Source organism: Grampus griseus (assembly GCF_964374135.1).
Source record: "Grampus griseus genome assembly, chromosome: 5".
In the NCBI taxonomy this organism is placed as follows: Eukaryota; Metazoa; Chordata; class Mammalia; order Artiodactyla; family Delphinidae; genus Grampus; species Grampus griseus.
The window spans coordinates 2676240-2700895 of record NC_138998.1 but is presented as its reverse complement, the minus strand read 5'-3'; the positions used below and the strand labels follow the sequence as shown (position 1 = coordinate 2700895).

The window sequence follows — 24656 nt, the reverse complement described above, 5'->3', positions numbered from 1 at the left end:
TGGAAGAGGAAGGGGCGGGGCCTTACCAGGAACTTCCGCTTCTGCTTCCAGTGGCTGCCTTGGGCGTTGGTGGCCACGTGGGCCTCTGTGACGGTCTTGATGAGCTCCCACTCCTGGTCGGTGGGCTCGGGCTTGTGACCGATGGATCTCTGCAGCTCCTCCCGCCGCCTTTTCTCCCGGTTCTCCTCGATCAGCTTCCTCTTGGCCAGACGCTTGCTGTCGTCCAGGACCACTGGGGGCGGGGAGGGACACAGAACAGACACTCCCCAGACACCTGGCAGACCCGCGGGGGCTCGGGTCGCTGCATAGCCCGCTCAGGGGGCCTGCGGGGGTCACCCTGGGTCACTTCTCCCTTGGCAGCAAAGTGCTATGGACGAGAGCCATCTTCCACCACTAGCCCCAGCACCAAACTCCGGATGCCTAGCCAGCTTTCTAGAACAAAGATGGGGGTGGGGTGGGGGGATGGGGCTGGACACTGGGCATCTCAGTCCCACAGAGGGGGGGCCCCTAGATAAGAATGACCCAGAGACAGGTAAAGCCCATCCTACCTATAGGTTCACAGGTGTGTCTGTCTAGCCAATCATCTGAATTCACTCTTAGGGTTTCTGTTCCTTCCCTCCGCCCCGCAAATGGCTCTTACTAAGAAGAACTGCAGGTTCAGAAAGTTCTTGAGCAGTAAACAGAGGCTGGCGATCCCTTCCTCAAAGGAAAAAGGAGTCTAACTCTTCATTCGTTTCCTGAAGGCTGACTGGAGTATGGCGGGGCCTAGCTCAGGCCTCACAGGCACTCACTTTGCATTTCTCTCTACCTGGTCAACGCTCAAAGGTGATTAAAGAGCCCAGGCTTTGGAATCTAGAAAGACTCGGGTTTGAATCCCTATATTACCACATTCTAGCTGTGTGACCTTTGGAAGGTTACTGAGGCTCTCTGAGCTTTCATTTCTTCCCATATAAAATCCGATCAAGGGACGTCCCTGGCAGTCTAGTGGTTAAGACTTCTCTTTCCAACGCAGAGGTTGCGGGTTCCGTCCCTGGTTGGGGAGCTAAGATCCCACATGCCTCGCGGCCCAAAATCCAAAACGTAAAACAGAAGCAATATTGTAACAAATTCAATAAAGACTTTTAAAATGATCTACATCAAAAAAAATCTTTAAAAAAATCGGATCAATAATACCTACTTTGCAGGGTATCAGTGTGATAATGCACTATACATGCTCAGGAAGTACAGCCACGACTTTTATCATTTATGCAAAAGGGAAATAAGAAGAGCAGGTAACAAGAAACCTGTATTTCTGTGGTTAATTTCCAAAACGAAACCATTTCACCAGACTCTCAGTAGCCCTCAGTGGCATGGAAAGACTCAGGTTTCGTACTACAGAGTCATAGGGTTTTACCAATGGAGGGTCCTCAGCTCTTATCTAGTGCAACGTCCTCCTTCACAGAGGAGGAGGGAGATCATGACTTCCTTAAAGTCACACAGCAAGTTCATGGCAGAGGCAAGGCAAGACCTAGGACCCCTGACTGTGGTCCTACAATATCACTGTCCTAGGGCCATTTCTTGAGGAAGCCGCGACCTGGTAGGGAAAGAAAACAAAGCAAACGTAGCAGAGGAAGAGAACCAGAGGTGCCTGGCAAATCCAGAGACAGAAGAATGAAACCCCAATCGTGGAGATGTGATTGGGTCATCAGAGTCAGGGGAGCACTTAGACATGTGGGCGGATGGGTGAGCCCTGTGAAGTCATCATGATTCACTCCTTAAGGGAGACAAGGAATGCGCCACACTCATAACCTCACTCCCCAAATGCTTCCCTGGTGCCAGGGATCGTGGCATTGGATGTGCGTTATCTAATTTATTCCTGAAAACCACCTGTGGGGCTGGCGATACCTTCGCACAAGGAAACCGGAAGTTAAGTCCGATGGGCACACAGCTCGTAAGTGGCAGGCCTGGACTCCAACAGCGTTTCTGATTATAAAACCTGAGCTCTTGTAATGCTTCACAAGCAAGCACGGTGCACTCAGATTCCCACCCCGTGTGGATCAACACTGAGTTTTTAAACTTCAACATTCATCTCTTTAACTTCGTAATAAAACAGTGCAATGGACATTCAACAGGTCACTCATTTGCATAGAACCTTAGCAGGCATTTTGTTGGCAACCGCTAAAAGCCTTCCAAAGATCAAGACAAATAACTCAGCCAGAGGTGAAGGATTAAACCAGGGTTTCCAGCCTCATGCCCAGACACAACCCTCCTCTTTTTTTTTTTTTAAAAAAGATTCCTCTTTCTGTCTTCTTTAATGGGCAAACCAGGACGTTCCAGAGATTTTTTTTGTTGTCGTTCTAGCTGAGAGAACCCTGTTTGTCGCATAAATGCAGCTGTGACTATTTCCTCTTCACAAGGAAAAATCCTCATTGCATTCTTTTTTCTTTTCTTTCTTTTACTTTAAACTGAAAGTAGGACTCCTTCATTGATGTGCAAAAAAATTTATGCCAGTGGAAACCAGAAACCCTGATGCCTGGCAAAAGGGAGGCCACATGTTGTGAATGACACGATTCTCATTTCATAATTAGATTAATTAAAGTGACTGGTGTAAATCCCTTGCACAGTGTGGGGAGAAGAGACCCCAACGGCTAATCTCACCACCATATGCTGTGGCACTTTGAAAACTGGGTAGGATGACTTCAGCTTGGAATGTTTTTATGGCTAAAAATATAACAAAAAAACCAACTGCAGAATGAGTCATGCAATAGCACTCAAGTTCACATTCTTTAGAAATTTCTGAACACGATGTTTTCTACCAGTGCCCTGACTCCAAAAATGTCCACAGAATAAATTCCTGTCTCTGCTTTTGAAAAAATATTAGTCCTTGTGCTTCTCACCACACGAATGTTGTGTGGAAAATTACACTTTATCGAGGTGGAAGGACAGACCCCTCATCTGTAACCTCTGTGCAGACAGAGCACTGCTGACTGTCCTGCAAGCATGATGGGGACAGTTTAACCTCTGTCTCTCACCCATCACCTGGATGCCTTCGGAGTCAGGAGTTGATGGGGAGGGTAGGCTGGAAACCGCCCAGCATGGCTGGGAGTGAGGGTCCCTGAGAATGCTGCGTGCTCTCCCTCTGTCCACATGCGTTCCTGCTTTCTCTCCTGCCTGGGTGATTTCCTTGAGCCAACCTTTTCCCCAGTCAACACTCCTTGAATATGAAGCAAAGGAAGAAGGTTACTTACAATCTGTTGCCATGCCAACGTAGATGCATTTTTTAAAGCGACATTCCTGGCACTGATTCCTTGTAACTTTGTCTATGACACATTTTCCTTCATATTTACAGGAATAGGATGGATGGAGATTTTTCTGAATGGTTCTTCTAAAGAAACCCTACATGAAAAAGAAAGACCCAGGACAACCACTTCATCTTTTCGAGAAATAAGTGACTCCAGCATTTTGTATCTTCCTGACTGTGATGGACGGTTTTAGACCTTACCTCTGTACGGGCCTTTAGCTCGACCTATTCAAATATAGGGCAGTTGGCCCAAAGTGAATCTAAATAATTCTAAATCTGAGGGCGATGTCAGAGGCTACGGAGTCTCTTCTTATCTTTTTGGCATTTACTCAAGGCTGATGGGAAAGTCTCATGTTCGCGTTTATGTTTTCTAAACGATGAGTCATATAAATAAATTATTATTTCATGCCATAATTGTGTTGCTAAATGAAGCTCTGAAGAGGTTTGCTACACTTTATACTGGAGAAATAAGAGCTGGATACTTGTGATGCTTTATTAATTAATTAATTTAATCATTTAGGATTTAAAGGGATGCAGTAATTGCCTTTAGAGATTTGGTTTAATTCTGGTTTTCGACTCTTGAGATGGCCATGACCAGCTCAGATAGCCCTTGAAACAACAGTCCTTGGGGAGGAGAAAATTCCAAGTTCTTTACCAAATTTTTCCAGTAGCTCATGGCACTGGCGTTTTCCTTTCCTAGCACCCTTTTCCTCCAATATCTGTAGACATGCGCCCTAAAGTTCAATGTTTCTTCTTCTCTCAAGGCATGGGAGAGGGCCACCTGAGAATACAATGCAGTTCCAGGCTTTGGTGACTTACATGACATCCTCAAGGCTGTGTCATATGAGAACCTTTCTGGACATGATACTCAAGTCTGGTAGGAATTTATAACTGCAGAAAGCATGTATTGTGAGGGGCGCACTGCAAAGTGCTGCAGACAAGTGCCAGGGCCTCTGTCTCTCCCACAACCTTCTGAGGTCAGTATTCTTAATATCTCCACTGTGGGGATTAAAAAGCTAAGCCTTAGACAGGTTAAATCACTTGCCCCAAATCACATGGCAAGTACATGCTGGAACTCGGCCTGGGGCCCAGGAGTTGGCTTACATGATATAGATTGAGTCCAATTTTACTGTATTATTTAAATGTTTTAGATGAACATATTATAAACAGTCCCCTCTCACCCACCCCTCAAAATAACCACATCGTTTTATGGTTTAGTAGAATAGCAAGGCACAACAAATTTTGAAGGATGTTGTCCACTAAACCTTAAAGGGACCTCCAACTTTGTTGCATAAATTGGACGGAAATGCCAGTTCATCCAGGCTAACCCAAGTTGTAATTATCCCATTTAACTTGCCCTGGCTTTATGTACTTATACCACTTGCATATTCCTCACTCAGACACAGGAGCTCTTCCTTGTAATGAAAAGGTCCAAGGTAGGATTTTCTACTGGGCATAGCAGAATAAAATGGAAAACTGACAGCAGTAACTGAAACTCACGGACTTGGTTTCGGGGCACGTTTGCCAACCCCTGATATCACTGTTGCTCAGTTCCTAACAGAAGAACTGTCATATTGTATTTGCCTTTGCATCCTTAAACACTGAGCCCATTGGTTTGAATGACATCGATGAACTGTCCTAAGATTCCCTAAAGCACACACGGGGCAGCTGCTGACATGTGTTTCCCGGGTGTTCAAGGTGGGCGGTCCTGCCAAAGCTTGGATGTCAGGGCCTGCACAGAACGAAAAACAAGCTGTCCCCGCTCCTCTACCCCCTCCCCCTCCCTCCAATCCACCCTTCAAGGGTTACACTTGCTTGAAAGACAGAAAAAACTCAGAGATTCTAGCAAGGAGACATATGTCACAGACAGGGAGGAGGGGGGACTGTCTAGCACCCTCTTTCTGGAGGATGCAAAGCGACCTAAGTCCGGGGCCTCCAGCGAGCAGGCTGACTGCTGCTCTGAAGATGGGAAATCATTACTGTGGAGTTGGGAGACCTTTTCTCCCCCATCTGCTCACGCTGGCTTGTGTTCTGGGTGGCGGGAGCCTACTGGGGAGTAAGACAACAGGAAGGTGGGAACAGGTGATATACCAGATGCAGAGGTAACGTTCATTTATCCAAAAAGGCTACTCTCAGCTTTTACAAGGAATGAATGAAATAACTTATACTTAGCTTATTTGGAAAAAATGTTGAGGTAGCAGGCTTTGCTATTCATAGTGCCATCTTTTCTGTGGCTTACCTTGCTGACTCTTCTCGGACACTTCATGGACCAAATCCCTTTTAAGATGTTGGCCTTCCCTAAGCTATGCTAAAAGCGTATTTTCCCACATGAAGGGACCACTTTATGTGAGTAAATGTTAAAGATGGTAGGTCCCTTAATTTTAAAAAGGGACAAAAATTAATTTTGGGATGTGAACTTGGATAGAAAATACTTAACAGAATCCACTTATAAAAAGCTCTTTTTAGCTGTGAGCTGACGAAAGAGATGTCCCAGGGACTGAATAAGAACATATCTTTCATCGATGATTTGTGGGTAAGCGGAGGCTTTGCTTTATAAATCGACATCAGACTCGTTTCTCTGCACTTTGAGAAGAACTGGATCCGTTCCTTAGTGGTCCAAAATGATGCACTAATCAGTGCTTCAAGGAACTGTCACCCTCCTAGTTCAATATTCGGGCAACTGTTAAAAAAAAAGCTTAGAGTCTCTCTTTAAAAAGTGATTTACTCGGGGCAGTATCAACATTCTTTCTACAAAAGATGCATGAAAACTGGCCCATCACAACAGATGAAACATCTCCAAAAGATTTCCACTGTCTTCAGGGCAGAAACAGGCAAAAAAGATTCTCCCCCTACACACTACGGGTATGGGGTAGAAACACTTGCAAATTACAGGCTTGAGTAAACAAGATGTGAAGCACGACGTTTTTCATCTTTGGCCATTTTTCAAAACTGTGTTTCATGTGACCACCTCTTTTGTCTTTTTCCAAGACACTCTGTCCTTGCATTAAATGATCTGTGTAACCGCCCTAGGAAGACTTTCTGATTTTATGATTGGGGCTATGCTGGAAACAGGATTCTGATCCGAGACAAAGGCACCAGGGCTGAGAAATCTAGCTTTCTGCTACATGATTGATTCTTTTAAGTAAACCTCAGTTGAATCAGGCCCCAAACATCCTGTGATCTTGGGAGAAGAGGGTAGTGGATTTCTTGATCATCATGAAGACATACGTGAGTCAGAGACACGTATTAATAGGTTAATAGGCTTGGTTCTCCTTTGTTTAAGTCAATCACTAATGATCATTAAGTCCTCTGTAAGGCACGTTTGGTCTCTAGAGTCACTTTGGGAGTTGAGTAATAAATGGAATTGTCATTAGAGTCTCCCCCAGAATTCAAAATTTGAGAGAATCTCAACGCTGCATGATCAGGTAGGTAAAAGCCTTATGAATTAGAAGAAAGACCCATTTGAATTAGGGAGCTTTTGGAATGAGAGAAAGTATCTAAACTCATGCAGTTTTATTACTTTCAAAGCAAGCCGATAGAATTGGGCTTTCAAGAGACAGTCTGCAAGTGTCCCAGTTAATAAACAGCTGCAACTTATTTGTAATTAATGCCATTAAACTCCTTAAGACATTATTTCCACAGATGTAATAGCAACCTTTAGCTCAGTCTTTGTTAAAAGGTGACAAGTTCTATATCAAAGGGGCCTGGATGAATGAGAACATATTACATCACATTCCAAAATAAGTCTTGCCTTGAGGTCTTAAAAATGACCTCTTTTCAATGGATAGATCATCTCAACACATCAGTAGGCTACAAGTTTCCTCATTTCGTGCACAAAAAGTAGGGAGTTTGCATGGAAAATCTTCCACCAGGGAAATGAGACAGGTTAGTATGAAACCGACCTAACGTGTTGATTTTGGTGATTTAGGGTCAAAGGTTAGGAGAAAAGAGGGTAGTAGGAGGGAGGAAAGGAGAGGAGGGAGTGAGGTGGGTGACGGAGGGGGAAAGACGGACTTGTTTTATAAACAATACGATTTTTGCTCTAGGGTTCATATCTTCTGATAATTTAGTTTAAAATACAGAAGGTAAATAAAACATTCAACAAAAAATTAAAGCCTTTCTCTGACCTACGACCTCCTTATAAAACATCAGCTGAACGCACTGGGTTCAGCTCTGTTTACCTTTACAGTGGACTTTATTTTCTAGGCTAGGCTGTCGGACCAAAACGTGTTTGCCAGAAACTCATCTTCACTGTGATAATGAAAATGTAAGTAGGCAAATTCAGGTTCACTTTCGGGAGGTAAACTGACTGTTGATCACTGGTGTCTTCTTGGCAAGTGTCTCCTGAAGATGGGTCTGGAGAGCGTGTAATTAGCTGATGGACGACCAGAATTTACTTACTGCAGGCTGTGCCACGAGCCAGTTTGGATCATTTCAGAATATAACTGAACCTAAGTAGCCTCAAAGATATTCCCTAATGGAACCCTTAAAAGTGAGCAAATTCTCTCAGATTGACACTGGCAACTAGCTTGTGGTTGGAGTGAACTCTGCCTCCTTAAACAGTGGAGATAAAACAGGAGGAGAAATGGTTATTTCATGGGATGATAGCATGTTATAAAATATCTATGCATTTTTAAACTCAAAGGGAGGCTTTTATTAATTTCTTTACATTTTATCAATTTTCTCCCTGTCTAAAACAGCAGACCTCACACTGTCACAAAACTTCATCTAGTTATTTTTGATTTGGGGAAAAAAAAATTCAGTTCTTGAATACGCCCCCCAAAATGAAGAGGATGAACACAGGCCGTGAATGTCGGGATTTGGCTCTAATAGGAACCTAAACTTCAGGTTGCATGCTGGAGGACTCCTGGAAGGGGCTGGATCGGGGCTCACTGGCCCCAGGGGTTACCTTGCAGCCTTCACACGTGATGCAGCGGTAGTGGTAGCCGGTGGCTTTGTCACCACACACGACACATAGCTCGTCCTTGTCTAAGTAACTGGGGATGTAGCCTGTGAAGAAGGAAAGAAGAAGCGTGTGAGAAAACAATATCATGTTAAAGACACACCATAGCCCGAAGGAGGAAGGTGGATGAGGAAGCATGGCTGACTTGTTCTGTACATTTTAATACAATTTTTGCTTTACAGTTTACATCTTGTGATCATTTAGTTTTAAATATACAAGGTAAGGAAAACATTGAACAAGAAAACATTTAAAAAAGTGACCTAATACACTTTCTCAGTATCTTATACTTCCCCAGGACCTCAGTTCACATTTACAGAGTTAACAGGCCCGGGATTTCGGAATGCCTTAGAAACAGGTGTGCTCACTCTTGCTGTGCAGGTGGGAACAGGCCCGGAGGCTCCTGCAGCCAATGGATGTGGCAGAGAGGCCTGGATTTTTTAAAAAATTTATTTATAAGTGGATTTATCATTTTTGTTATATATAACATTATGGGTAATTATTAAAAAGAAAATATAAGATCTTTCAAGAGCAACCTGTTCTTTGCTCCTGAAAGGATTTGTACCCGTTTTCACACCCCAATCACTAACTTAGATTACTGAACTGGGGAAACAGTTTCTTTTCTTCTTCCTAACACTGTAATACAATAGATTCCTGATTAGACCTGAGAATCACCCTGTTTAAAATTATTGAATCTTAGAATCAACTGTTTAAAAATACTGAATCTGAGAGACCAATCCCCTCAGAGAATCTTATTTCAGTGGCTTTAGGGTGTGGAAACATAGGTATTGAATTTCCTAAAAGCTCTCTGGGTGATTCTAATGTACATCTAGAATTGAGAATCCCTGGACCTGGGCTTATATGGAGAGATCCAGAGAGGCTGGGATTTGAGACACCTGGGGTGCTCTGGATAACACAGCCTCTTTCAAAAGGCTTATTTCTGAACTTGTTCTTAGGGGACTTGATCTACTTTGGAACCAAGGCAGCACGCAATAAATTCAGAAAACTTTATAGCTGGAAAGGTCCTGGGAGAGCAGGTAGTGTTGAGGTGAACAGGCCTTCAGAGGTTTGGCCGTCCTCAGGCTCACACTAGAAATCAACAGCAGAGACTAAAATCCAGATCTCCTGACTTCCAGCCCTCCAGTATAAGTTATGTTGGTCTTTTTCTAAAAATAGACAGTTAACTTCAGGTAGAATGAATAAGGCCATCTAAAAAAAAGGATTCTGCAAACTTGTGATATTATGATAGCACAACCAGACAACACTGGCAGTTCCTCAAAAGGTTAAACACAAAGTGACATACAACCCAGCAATGCCACTCTGAGGTCTATGCCCAAGAGAAGTGAAAACATGTATCCGTACAAAAACTCATACATGAAGGTTCAACACAGCATTACTCATAAAATTCAAAATGTAGAAACAACTGAAATGTCCATCAAGTCATGAATGGATAAACAAAATGTGGTATATCTGTACAATGGAGTATTATTCAGCCAGGAAAAGGAAAGAAGTACTGTTACATGGTACAACAAGGAGGAACCTTGAAAACATGCAGTGAAAGAAGCTAGATACTTCCATTTGTGTGAACTATCTAGAATAGGCATATTCCTAGAGACAGAAATTAGATTAGTGGTTGCCAAGGCCTGGAGGGAGGGGAGAATGGGGGATGACCACTAAAGGGTACAAAGTTTCTTTTCAAGGCAATGAAAATGTTCTGGAATTTCATAGTGCTGAAGGTTGTACAACTCTGTGAATATATTGAAAACCACTGAGTGAAAAACCATTGCTTCGAATGAACCTATTTTGTACACTTTAAATGTGTGAATTTTATAGTATGTGAAATATGTCCCCATAAAGCTCTGATTAAAAAAACAAAGAAACGAGGAGATAAAAGAGGACGGTTCCGTTCGATAAACATATATATGGGGGTGCTATGTGCCAGGCAACAACATGCCAAGGATCTAAAGATGACTAAGTCTTAATTCTTGGGGCAGCTCTCAGTGTTTTGGGGGAAACAGACAATAACAGATCCTCTGCATATAATGAGGTCAGTACTGGGACAGGGCAGTGTCCAAATCACAAGGGGGAAAGTCTCTGAGATGCCTTCCCGCCCACCCCCAGCCCGAGTCCAGGTTGGGTGCTTCCATTTCTCCTTGTGCTGCCCCAGTGGCAGCCCTTTTCTTTTTTTTTTTTCGTGGTACACGGGCCTCTGACTGTTGTGGCCTCTCGCGTTGCAGAGCACAGGCTCCGGACGCGCAGGCTCAGCGGCCATGGCTCACGGGCCCAGCCGCTCCGCGGCATGCGGGATCTTCCCGGACCGGGGCACGAACCCGCGTCCCCTGCATCGGCAGGCAGACTCTCAACCACTGCGCCACCAGGGAAGCCCAAGTCCAGAGTTTTTACATAAAAAATTACACGAGTAATACAATTCATTGTCGAAGAACTGAAAGACATAAATTAGCAAAAAACAGACTAACCTATCAACTTTCTACCACAGAGATAACCACTGTAGCATTTTAGTTTCTACATCGTAGATTAGTATGTTTGACTGTGTGTGCACATATGCTCGTGTGTGCGTTGAAACACATACTCATAAAACACAAAGTAACTTTTATTTTTAATTAAAAACTTTTTTTATTTTTTGGCTGCGCCATGTGCCCTGTGGTATCTTAGTTCCCCCACCAGGGATCGAACCCGTGCCTCCTGATTTGGAAGTACAGAGTCTTAACCACTGGACCACCAGGGAAGTTCCACAGAGTAACTTAAATAACAAAGTAATCCAATGATTCAAGTATGCACCTCCTGTTAAAGGCAGATGGAATATACATATCCATGTTGTCAGGAAACTACAGTTTTTTAAATTAAATTTTCTTATTGAAGTATAGTTGCTGTACAATATTATATAAATTACAGGTGTACAATATAGTGATTCACAATTTTTAAAGGTTATACTCCATTTATAGTTATAAAATATTGGCTATATTCCCCATGCTGTACAGTATATCCCTGTAACTTATTTTATACCTAACAGTTTGTTCCTCTTACTCCCCGACCTCCATCGTGTCCCTCCCCCTTCCCTCTCCCCACTGATAACCACTAGTTTGTTCTCTGTATCTGAGTCTGCTTCTTTTTTGTTATATTCACTACTTTGTTGTATTTTTTAGATTCCACATGTAAGTGATCTCATACAATTTTTGTCTTTCTCTGCCTGACTTATTTCACTTAGCATAATGCCGTCCAAGTCCATCCATGTTGTTACAAATGGCAAATTTTCATCCTTTTTTACAGCTGAGTAGTATTCCATTGCACATATGTACCACATCTTCTTCACCCATTCATCTGGTGATGGACACTTGGGTTGCTTCCATGCCTTGGCTATTGCAAATAATGCTGCTATGAACATTGTGGTGCATGTATCTTTTTGAATTAGTGTTTTTGTTTTATTCTGGTATATACCCAGGAGTGGAACTGCTGGGTCATATGGTAGCTCTATTTTTAGTTTTTTAAAGGGATCTCCATACTGTTCTCCATAATGGTTGTGCCAATTTACATTCTCACCAGCAGTGTAGAAATGTTCCCTTTTCTCTACATCCTCACCAACATTGGTTACTTGTGTTCTTTTTCATGATGGACATTCTGACAGGTGTGAGGTGATATCTCCTTGTGGTTTTGATTTGCATTTCCCCGATGATTAGTGATGTTGAGCATCTTTTCACGTGCCTGTTCACCATCTGCATGGGAAAGCTATATCTTGATCTCTTACACCTAGAGGTTATGTACAGTTGAGCAGAGTAAAGACTTTTGAGTTCTTGGTATCAGGTGCAGATGGCAGAGAGAAGGGAGAGAGAACTGCAGGTCTTTTCCTTCTAATCTCATGTTTGGGAACAAACTGTACTGCAGTTGGACACTGTGTTGCTTGAGGGACATGCCTTGGGAGGGCCGGAGAATATCCACTAGAGTTAGGAAGAAGCAGGACCCTTGCCATCTCTCCCCCTACCTCACCACTACCAGCCTGCTTTACTCTTTGGTGTTGGCAGTAGGACACTGAAGTTTTCTCTTCTCTGTAGCTCAACAGTTTATGTAGATGGTTGAACTGTTTGGCCTTTAAAGTTCCTGTGAACCCTGGAATCCAGTGATAATTCAATGTACGAGTGGAATGGGCTCCTGCTTTCTTTTTTTTTAATACAAATTTATTTATTTATTATTTGTTTTTGTCTGCGTTGGGTCTTCATTGCTGCACGTGGGCTTTCTCCAGTTGCAGCAGGCAGGGCTACTCTGTTGCGGTGCGTGGGCTTCTCATTGCAGTGGCTTCTCTTGTTGTGGAGCACAGGCTCTAGGTGCACAGGCTTCAGTAGTTGTGACACAGGGGCTCAGTAGCTGTGGCACGTGGGCTCAGTAGCTGTGGCTCGTGGGCTCTAGAGCTCAGGCTCAGTAGTTGTGGCACACGGGCTTAGTTGCTCCGCAGCATGTGGGATCTTCCCAGACCAGGGCTCGAACCCGTGTCCCCTGCGTTGGCAGGCGGATTCTTAACCACTGAGCCACCAGGGAAGTCCCTCCTTCTGTTTTCTGACTGCTAGTCTGAAGGGTGGTTTGCTTTGTTCTCTTATTTCTCCTACATTATTTTCTTGGTGGGTGGATGAATAGGTGATTAACTATGTCTTTAGTTAAATCATCAAAACGTCTACAGAAACATCTACTTAAGTTGGTAGCAGTTGCTTACATGATCTCACTAGTGCACCCCACCCATCTCTTTCTTTTCTCTAAAGTATTAACTCAGAAGCATCTTATTTACCCAGAACAGTCACCACAAGCAATGATACATCAATCATTATACCTAAGTCCATTATCCATCATTAAATAACTGTCACCAGCGAGTGAAATCCCACACATAGTGAATAGGTAGGTGGGGATTCTCTTAAGGTTACAGAACGTACATGACAACATCACACGGTAACCAGTTCTCCTAGAGAACTTAACCACTGCTTGCTCTCCTGTCTCAGGGTCTCCACCCTTTTGCTTTTTCATGCTCCCCAAATGAGTCACATGCCGGCCAATACGCCCAGCCACGGAAAATGCATGCTGCCTGGAGTGCACGCTCATCGAATGTCAGTATTGTGTTCTGCCTGGAAACAAATATGAGAAGCACATCCTGGAGGCCTGGCTGCTCACCTGAGAATTGCATCTGCGAGCTGTCCCAGGTGACTGTTAAAGAAGCGTGGTTAATCCACGCCCGAAAACAGGTAAGGCCCATGACTATATGGGATAGTGCAAGGATGATGTATTTTGCCCAGCTTTTATATTCTCAGATGCATTATTTCTTAGACTAATAAACCATGCTGTCACTTTATCCAGCCTATTATTATGAAAGCAAACTCCATCTGTTTGTTCAACAAAGGACTTGGAGATGTTTTTAGTGGACACTTGGAAATGTCTGATTAATTGCTAAGTATTACCTTGCACGTAAAATAAGTTGACATGATAAAAAATTACTACCATTATTTTTTTACCTTTTTTGCTAGGAGCTTTATCAAGAATTCACATACCATACAATTCAATGGTTTTTAATATATTCACAGAGTTGTGAAATCATCACCACAATCAATTTTAGAACATTTTCATCATCCCCCTAAGAAACCTTGTACCTTTAGAAGTCACTCCCTAGCCCTCCCACCTCCTCCAGCTGCTCTGCCCGAAGCAACCACTAATCTATTTTCTGTTTCTACAGATTTGCCTATTCTCGACATTTCATACAAATGGAATGGTACAATATGTATTCTTTTGTGACTGGCTTTTCACTTAGCAGAATGTTTTCAAGGTTTATCCGCGTCATCGGTAACAGTAATTTTTAAAAATTTGATCCTCAGAGGGACTTGGTATGTGGAAGGAAAGTTGTGTGCATTTGCGCTAGAAATCATGCAACAGGGAGCAAGCTTGGCTTCTTGGTTGGCACTGAGTGCAATTCACTTGGTTTCCCATGAATGGGTAAAATCAGAAGGCTGGCTAGTTTAACTCTTTTGAGTGAATTATAACAGCATCTCAGGTCCTAGAAGAAGAAACACTGGGCCCTCCTTTGTCCCGCTGGCAGACACACAGGCCTTAGGAATAGAACATAAGGCAGATCTTGGTGGCAGGTGTAAAGGAGACGGAACTGCCTAGGCAGGTCAGTCCAGCAGAAGTGGAGAGGAGCTGGGCTCAGAGACCATTTCCAACCTGGCTAATCTTTCCTTCTGTGTCAGACCACTTGCCTAGCACAACCAGTCCTGGCATCTAAAAGGAGCTGTGGTTGTTACTGGTGGTGGGAAATCGTTTGGGCAGTTCAGAAAGGTACTGATTCATGGTGAAGTTAGTGCTAAGGACCCTGAGTGGTTTGGGTCAGGCTATCGGATGAGAATATATTTTCACACCCGGAAGAAGCTAAACCATTAGCAAGTTTAGTTTTTTTTCCAATTTTTTTTAACATCTTTATTGGAGTATAACTGCTTTACAATGGTGTGTTAGTTTCTGCTTTATAACAGAGTGAATCAGTTATACATATACATATGTTCCCATATCTCTTCCCTCTTGCGTCTCCCCTTTTTTCTAATTTTAACGGAACTTCTTCAAATCATCCCACAGCTCAGGCCCTTCTGATTTAAGCTTTTTTTCCCACTGGCACCTTCTTCCTGATGTCATTTCTTTATATAGTTAAAAAATCTTGAACAGTTCATTGCTTAGCTTTTTCCTAAGATACTAATCCTGACTCTTTTTACATTTAATTCTTGGTACTAGATAATGTTTTGCATCACATTAATAGTTAACCCTCTGATAAACACTATATCCATCCATCCATCTCCATCCATCCATTTGTCTGTCCATAGATGTGTCCATCTGTCCATCCATCCACCCACCCACCCATCCATCTATCCATCCATTTACTTAACAACCATGTATGGCCCAGTGTGTAAGAAATGGGGTTCAAACTTGAAGCAGTGATAAATTTAAAGGTGTTCTTCCACTGCTGTCTGCAAATTCCTAGCAGAGCTACCCAGAGGCTCCCATTCATGAAATCTTTCTTCAGAACAGCACCTTCTCTCCGCTTTCCCCGCATGGCATCACTGAGCAGCTTTGCTCTATGCCTTGCCCTATGGCTGGCTGAGGGGTGAAGATACCCGAGTTCCAAGTCTTCAAACTCTAGAGCTCTGCGGGGTGTGGACAGAGGAGGGAAAGGGAAGCAGAAGGAGGACCAGGTCAGAGTTGTTAATCCAGAAAAGGGAAGAGGACATGATGACAAAGGACTCTGGATTTCCTTCATCTTGGAAGTCTTAGGGCAGAAAAGGGGGGCAAAGCAAGTGTTACCTTATTTCTTCTGACTCAAGAATTCCTGAAACTAAAAGATTTCATTTTTAGGGCTAACCTTGGGTATAATACAGTTTCACACACAAGAAATCCCTAACTAACCTTCCTTCTCCCTGTCCGCATGGACTCCAACCCTCAGGACCTGACAAAACCTTTCAATCCACAATTAGAGCTAAAACCACTTGAAGATGCAAATCACTAAGATGGGGAAAAGATTGGTATAACTAGCCAGTCAAAAATTTAATCAAGGGGCTTCCCTGGTGGCGCAGTGGTTGAGTGTCCGCCTGCCGATGCAGGGGACACGGGTTCATGCCCCGGTCCGGGAAGATCCCACATGCCGCGGAGCGGCTGGGCCCGTGAGCCGTGGCCGCTGAGCCTGCGCGTCCGGAGCCAGTGCTCCGCAACGGGAGAGGCCACAACAGTGAGAAGCCCGCGTACCACAAAAAAAAAAAAAAAAAAAAAAAAGCGGTGATTTACACAAATGATTCAGCACTGTTATATTACGCAAGGGATACTTGTCTTTGAAGTCAGGGCTGGTCAGGAGCAGGGCTTTTGGAGAGAATAGGGTGCCGGTTAAATAGAAAAGGCTGATGAGCTGTGAGCTGAATCAGTGACCTGAAGTGATGCAGGCTGAGAAGGGCAGGGCGCACACTGGGGTGTGGCTGGGAAAAAGTATCATTGGTTCAGGGATGGGGGGCAGTATGGCTGAGAGAGGAGACTGGCTGAGATTTCTGGAACAGAGCGTATGGGAGGAAGCACGAAACCAGAATCCAGACGGAACTCTGGGGCAGGGAAGAGGTGGTGGAGTTCGTGTTTGATCCAACAGGTCATGGAAAGGGTCTGAACGTTTGAGGGTGGGTGGAGAGGGCAGGGAGGAACTGCCACCGAGTGACCGGAAGCAGAGGCTCTGGGGGAGAAGAGGGGGGACAGGCAGAGAAGAGGACAGGACGGCGTGGCGGGCAGTTTCTGCAGACAAGGAACGGGGGTGGGTGGAGTGACCGACCAGTCTGGGAGTCTCCTGGAGAACGGAGGAAATTCTCTAAAGCAGCTGGTAGAGAGGGCGCTGAGATGAGCCTGGTACCAAGGACAGCGCACGGAAGCGCCCTGGTCATGAGGGTGTGGAAAAGGGAGAATGCAGAGCCTAAGTGAGCACTGGGTGGTATCAGGACAAGGAAGGGGGTCCTAAAAGCTGGCCCAGAGCAGATGGTAGAGCGGGAAGCAACTGGACCTCAGGCTGAATGCACCTGAATGCTGGGAGCTGAGAGAAAAGCTTTGAGTTTGTGGAAACGATTTTGTGGAGGGATGTGAGGTGGTGGACGTGAACCCCATATGCAGGAAATAAACAGCTCCAACATTCCTTCCCAAGCCTGCCGGCACCTGACCTCAGTTTCTCATAAGACCTTGGATTCTTGCTGTTAGCTTTCATCTCGAGGAGTGGCAGTGGGTGCCCGAGGATGGGCATACAATGCAATCTCTGAAGGACATGCCTTGACAAGACAGGTACCTGATTCTCAGGAAGGAGAAGAAAGAAGAGTCAGCTCATGCTTTGTCTGCACTTGGACTTGGTTTGCAAACGACTGTTGTGCACTTCTGGGTGCTGAGAGGCACTTTCATGCCACAAATGGGTTTTGTATTTTTAAAAAATGGTTCTATTATTTTCTGGGGCGGTGTTGACTCTTCACAGTCTATGGGTGGCAATGCCCAATGTGAAATCCTGCATTTACATCAGCATCCTTACAATTACACAAGCATTGCAGAAAGGTCTGCAGTTGCGTTAACCTCTTAAGTATTACATTGTAAAGACATGATGCCTACAACACTTGGTTCATTGGGCAGACGGATCATATATGTGTTTAAATTAAACAAATTCAGCTAGGGAGGAAGAGTAGGGGTGGGAGAGACTGGGGAAGAAAGAGGAAGACTGAGAGAGAGAGAGAGAGAGGTAGAGGGGAAATAGTAGGGGAAAGAGACAAAGGGAGGGAGAAGGCGAGAAGGAAGGGTTGAGAAAGAGAAGTTGAGATAGTGTGTCATCATTTCATATTCAAGTTCATGGCAATGGGACTCATGAATCTTCCCTTTTTTGCTCTCCTTTTCTGCCTGTCTCTCACCGGACTGAGCGTTGATTCTAGGGTTTAAGGGTACTTGTTTCTCCTGTAACATTTTTTTTTCAGGGCAGCCCGTGGAACCGCCCTATCCCCAAATGTACTGTATAGCAATCCTTCTTTAACTTTAAAAGAGGCTAAGGAAATTCTAATTAGAGACCGTATTTCTTTGGGGCTTAACTCTTGTTTCTAATCCATGTCTCATGTCTACACAATTATTCACATACAGTCAACAGAGCTGCAGAACGTGAAAAAAGACTTCGATTCCTGACCGGAGGCAGAGGGGCAATGAAAACAGATACAGAAAGGACAGCTCTATGTGGAGTTTCTGCTTCAGGTATGAATATTTCTTTCTGCACTAGTAAGAATGCAGCTGTAAAACAAGGACACGTGCAGTCAAAACCCCAAACGGAACAGGACAAACACGCGCCATCTCTTTGATCCTGGCTCAAACCCAGGAAATCCTTACCCTCTTGGACATGATAACCAACTTGGATACAAACACACTAGCTACATTTTTGGACAAGCCATTCCTGTAAAGATGGTACGGAGAATGTTGAGCAGAGAATCCTGTGGAGGAGGGTTGCACAGGACAGACACTCCAAGGAAGGATTCTGTTGAAACAGACCCAGAGGCGAATTGGCCAAGCTGCCCGCAGAGCGGCCAGACTCAAGCTCTTTGGGGACTTTGGAATGTAACTGGAATTTCTGGTGGAAACAGCCAGCAGCCCCGCCAAAAAAAAAAAAAAAAAAAATATCGACTTATAGCTCTGCTGAAACCTCTGCCACGAAGGAGAAGTCGCGACACCCTGGCTGCCAATTCTCTATCCCTCTGTCTGATTTCCTAACCTACTCTCCCCTTCCTCCCTAGCTGGGGCCAGGAAGAAAGTGTGGAGCGGAACTGGCTGTGTTGGCTGATTTGAACATAACAAACCATGGCTAGGTTACTTGGAAGATTAAACAATAAGGAGCTCGTATCTTCTTAGTGATTGGTCCAGTTCTTTTTATTTGTCCCTAACTTTTAAAAACTAAAAATGTCTTTTCTCGTATACTCTAGGAAAATTTGACAGACATCACAAGTCTGCATTTCAGCCCCTCTCAATGTGAAAATTATACTGCCCCCACTTCTTAAAGTTTTATTCTAAGTTTGATTCAATGAACTGCATTCTGACTCTTCCTTAATTCAGGTTCTCAGAGCTTCAGGAGCCTGAGAACTTTTTCTCCTCTTGGCTCTAAATGTAAAAACATAGAAAAACAACACAAAGAGAACTAAATCATTCTGAAGACTGTTATCGAGATAACCAGTCTTGTCACTGGGTTCTGTAGCCTTCCTTTACTTTATCTATGTGTACTTAATACACACTTCTTTTTTAACAAGGTGATGATCATTCTCTACATACTAGAAAACTCCAACTTAAGGCTAGAGAATAAGCCATCCTTAAAAAAATAATGAAAAAGTTAAGACAGCTGCATTATTGAAGAGTGTCTAGAGTTGTGACAGTGACAAGCGCAGACGAAGCAATTATGAATTTCATGAAAATAGATAAAAATCCAATTGGAATAATGAGGCCTGCAGCACTGACCACCTGTTTATTGTCTTAATTTCGCCTTAAGGAGATACTACTGATGTTCTCCAACAACAGCAAAAATCAATAATGGATCAATATGGATAAACGCATTGGGTCCGACCTTTTGTCCTAAGAGACAGTTGACAGCTGGGTTTAGTTTTACTGGGATTTACTTAAAGACTTGTAACAGTAAATAATGGCGCATTTAAGAATATTTGCCTGCTCTGATTGAGTGAGTTTGGCAGGTGGCAGTGGCCTTTCAATGGCATATGGCTTTGAGAAATTACATCAATATATGCATACGATGTGTCTTAGCCTCTGGCTCATGAGTCAAGTTGATTAGTAAAGACTCGCTGGTTTAGCGTTTTATAAGCAAATATTCTCCAGCACAGGTGGAAGAAAATACGGTGAAAAGACAAAAGGAGAAAGAGTAAAAGCCTGTAAAGTTTTGCAAGAACTTTTAAGAATAGTGGAATGCCCCAATACAGAGACACATCAATATTTTCTTGAGATCCTACAACATTAGGAAAGGCATATTCAGGCATGTCTAATGAGGCAGTGTTAACTGCTTTCCAAAGACAAATTACTTTTAAGTACAGTATTAAATGCAACAGAAAGCACACAGTCTACCTCAAACATTCGCAGTAGGGTGTCCCTTATAATAAACGAGAACTTCTGATGCCTTTCAAGAGGAGGTGAAGCTAAATGAAAATCAGATGAACGACTCTGAATATGTTTTATGCTGTAATTCCCTTCATATTTCATATCTGGAAGTTACAGAATAGCACAGAAAATGCAAATACAGCATATGGTAGAAACTAAGAGGGGTTTTAGTTTTAGTTTGTTCTTGAAAATTTTGTTTAATAGTTTTCCGAACAGGCTACTTTTAATTGTGGAGTCGCATTAAGAAAAGCAAATGATAATTTTTATAGGAGTCACAATCAAATAAACAACATTAGGTTTTAAGATAATTTCATAGAGAAATTCATCTTTGAAGATCAGAGGGCATTATATTCTTGCAAATTATGGAAACCTGTACATGTGGTTTCCTCTGCAATATCCAGTGGATTGTTCACAGAAAAAAGGAGTTTCTGGGATATTTGCACTAGAATTTAAGCTATTTTCAAAAGCATTTCTATCTGGCAGCTGCTTGAGTACTGCCAGTTTGCCTCTTTTATTTTAGTTTTTGCTAATACGAGACAGATTCTACCGATAGAAAATTAAACAGCATTGGAAAGCCACAGTGTCTATTAAAAGAAGTGGACCTTGCACTTGTTTGAATATTGGATATTTTGAAGGCGATATCACTTTGTTTCGTACAGAGTTCATTTGACATGATTGCAGACATGTCCAACTTTAGGGACACCATGGCAAGATAAAGTGTATCAGTTTCTTTATGAGTTTTATATTCTTACAGCTTGTTATGATTACAAGTAGATTCCTTACAGTTTACATGGGTAAGTAAATATATTAAAAAGAACATCTACAAATCCCAACATATCAACATTAGGGTACTGTCAAAAAAAATCACGGAACTATTTTACTAGTTACCCAAAATAAACTTTTACTATGACGTGCCAAGAAAAAGTCAACTGAGTTTTAAAATCTGAACCTCAGCTGAGGAGAATGATCCCACTTCAAATGCCACAGTGCCTGTCCACCAAGGGGAAGCCTTTACGTATTTTCTTTAGCAAAGAAGCTGACAGTATTCCCTAGGGGCAGTATATATCCACACGCGCGTGCGCACCCACACTTTAGAGGTAACATACACACAGCCTCAAAAACCAACTCCATCCAGCTTTCATATAGGAAGAAAAAAGCGCTCGGAAATCTCTGGTGTTCAAGGACCCCTTTCGATCACTTAGCAACCTCTCTTTCCTGCTATTTTTAATTTCAGACATTCAGCGTTCGAAGTCGAAGATCTGACGAAGCGGATGCAAAGTGCCCCTTTCAAACACCCCGGAGACAAACACGGCAACTTGGATCAAACGGAAGTAAGATGGTCCCTACCTTTTTTCTGAGAGTACGATGGCGACTGCAGTTGAGAAAAAGTAGGCTTTTCTTCGGTGAAATATTCAGGTTGGCTGTATTGATTCAGGGCCATGTCCAAGTCAGAGTCCTTGCTTTTCTGCACGTTTCCAGGGTAACTACAGGTATAAGGCTGATTCGCTGCCCAGGCCTGTTCCATATATATGTTGTTACTGGGCACAGCCTGAGCGTTGCAACCACTGTAACCTGGACTGTCTTTGAAATACGCGTAATAATCAGTGGCCTGCATGTAGCAGTTGCTGCCGGCAGCTGGGTGTACTTCATAGAGTTCTTGCACACAGAAGTTCATTTTGTTGCCCGGGTTCCGTTTCTACTTTACATACACACACACTCTATGCATGAGATCCCCAGCCCATACCCCCCGAGAGCTGGGCATATACGGCGAGCATCGTCCATCCATACACATGAAAGGAGAAGAGACGATGAATAAACACCACCCACCACACGGCAACCCAGCCTGCTGTACTTTGCAATAGCACCTGATGTGCTAAAATCCTACTTAGGTGGAGGTGTCTTTGGAGCTGTCCTGCCATTCACACATAGTGGAAAGCAGATTTCTGACTATCAGAGGTCTTCAGCTGTGAATTCAGCTAATTCCTGGGGAAGATGGCAGGCAGGTAGGGATGACCTCCACCCAGCCCGAGGAGTGACAGCGACGGTGCTTCCGTGGCTCCGAGGCTGGGAAGATCCACTTTATATGCTGTGTTTGAACCTCTTTCAACGTGATTAGAAAATGACTGCTCACTGTTGTGTCATTTTGGTTGACAACTGAAGCATGAAACATTATAAAGACATCTCAGAGACTATCCTTGGATACACAGAAAATCCGAAAATCAATAATCTAGTCTATTAGCACGGACCAGAGAAAATCCAGTAGTAACGAGCCTGATGACTGACTCCAGAACGTTAATCTAGTTCACACAAACGTCAGAGGTTACATCTGTTGTCGAATGTTACCGACGGGCTTTTCAAGCAGGATCCAACCATCTTCCTAATGACACACAGGGTCCACGAGTTTTGAAAACACGCCACGGAGGCCACGTCTGAAAATATCGCTGGTGCTTGTAAGTTCTCTTCTGCTCCTGGCTCCTGGTGATTTTCTACATCGTTAGCCTAATCGACATGAAACCTCCAGTCAACTTCACTTTGCTCATTCTGTCTTGGTTGTGTTTGTAAGTGCACGAGGGGGGAGTGTGTGCTGACACCCTAAATGCAGAGCACCCCTCTGTGAGAGCAGTGTTCCTGTTCTGATTGTGGGTAACACTATTCTTAACGGTCGTCTGTGGAAACTGTGTGCAACTATCTTTTTTTTTATAGTATGCTACCTCTTTCCCCTTTTTTTAAATTTAATTTTTATTTTATATTGGAGTATAGTTGATTTACAATGTTGTGTTAGTTAAGAATGTAACAGCATTCTTAACAGTCGTCTGTGGAAACTGTGTGCAACTATCTTTTTTTTTTTTGTTTATAGTATGCTACCTCTCTTTTTTTAATTTAATTTTTATTTTATATTGGAGTATAGTTGATTTACAATGTTGTGTTAGTTTCAGGCGTACAGCACAGTGATTCAGTTGTACATATACATATATCCATCCTTTTTCAGATCGTACAGCCATCATTTTATTCCCATTCAATTCTGCTTTTGAGATGATCTTCGAGCTTAATTGTGATTTAAGTGGTATTTACGCACTTGACATTTAAAGATAGTGATCCAAAAGGGAAAAGCATTTTCTAGGAGAATCACCATATAAGACGTGAACAAATACTAAGTTAGAGCTTAAAAGCTTGCTAAGATGGCCAGTGGTGTTTTCTCCATGTAGATGATGGTGAGCATGTATGTTCTAGATCATGATTCAGGAAGGGTGGGCACTGCTTTCTTTTCTTTCTTTCTTTTTTTTTTAATTAAGGAATTAAAAAAAAAAATATATATATATATATTTATTTATTTATTTATTTGACTGTGCCGGGTCTTAGTTGTAGCACGGGGGATCTAGCTCCCTGTGCACAGATCGAACCTGGGCCCCCTGAATTGGAAGCATGGAGTCTTAACCGCTGGACCACCAGGGAAGTCCCGGAAGCTGCTTTCTTTGAAGCTGGAGGTTCTTTCTCTCTCTTCTGGAGACTTAGTTGGCAGGGTTGGCCTAGGGAGGTAACATGTATGTTTGGGTTCCTGTGAAATACCACTTGGTATTTCCTTCCTAAGGGACCACAGACAAGGTGATGTTGTAATATTCAAGAGTGATACCTCCGCTTTGGACGCAAAGCTCCAGTCAATTGCAACATACAATTCTGGGCAGGCACATAGGACCGGAGAAAGGAGGGTATCACAGCCATTCAACAAACATGTATAGGGCATCTGTTCAGTGCAAAGCAGGGAGGTGGTGGGAGCAGAGGTGGCGATTCAGAAGGTCAGTCGCGGTCCCTGCCACCAAGCAGCTTAATAGCAGGTGTTTTCAACACACGGAGTCAAGTGGACCATTGTCGTGAGTCTGTCAGTGCTGATGATTTTATAAAGGAGCCATGGATTCAAGGGAAGAAGGTTAAGAATTAGAGAACAAGCAACAGATGAGACAAGATGAGGGACTAAGCCCAGGCAGACCCCAGGGTGGGTGTTTAGTCATAAGACTCCTCGAAAAACTGCAGCTGAACTATAAAACAAGGAAAGGAATGGTCTCCACATTGGTACATTTGAACCCTGAGAACGAACTGCAACATCCTAGAAGGCATAAAATTTACCATAAGGAATGAAGAACACAGCTAACACTTTAACAGTGTTTTTACTCTCTGGTTACTCTTAAAACAAATAAAAGATTTATTCGCAAGTGTTTTTAAGAACACATACACATAACATTACAATTAACATTTTCTCCCTACTGAACATGTCAAAACATTTCACTGGAAGCAATGACTATTTTCTGAAAACCCCAGGAAAAAGGATCCAGGCCTTATGTTTTTTGTCTGATCTCATTTATTTATCTCAAATTTCCCAAAACTAATCTGAAAATTAACCTTTCGATAAAGCAGTTTTCTTTCCTGGCAAACACATATGTTCCGAGGCCTCTTTTTTCTGGTTAGATGCTGCGTGTCACCTCCATCCAATTTTGCAGTTTTGCCCAGTGAATTTCCTGGCTCCCTTTCTGTTTCACTGCAGGCACAAATCCAAGCCATTTTTTGCTTTCCACCAGTAACAGTACCAACTCAAGCCAGAATCTCAAATTTCATTACAAAGGAACACTTCAAAACAATTTTCCGAAATTGCTTGAAAAATCGGAGCTTTCTCCTGTCCCAGAACTGGATCTACATACTGCAGCGAAGAAAGACAGAACAACTCCTGCAAAACTCTTTTTTCCTCTCTCAGTTTTC

General features: G+C 43.2%; 1 protein-coding gene across 12 annotated transcripts in view; it reads right to left on the bottom strand.

The window, feature by feature from the left end:
- The window catches only part of THRB (thyroid hormone receptor beta), a 391122-nt gene that overhangs the window by 23467 nt on the left and 342999 nt on the right, over positions 1-24656 (bottom strand). For all 12 annotated transcript variants that reach the window (XM_082654094.1, XM_082654096.1, XM_082654093.1 and 9 more), the window contains 3 exons: positions 8190-8290; positions 3228-3375; positions 27-232 (listed from right to left, as the gene is read on the bottom strand). In XM_082654094.1, coding sequence (XP_082510220.1) covers positions 27-232; positions 3228-3375; positions 8190-8290 — 455 coding nt within the window. The remainder of the gene's footprint in view (positions 1-26; positions 233-3227; positions 3376-8189; positions 8291-24656) is intronic.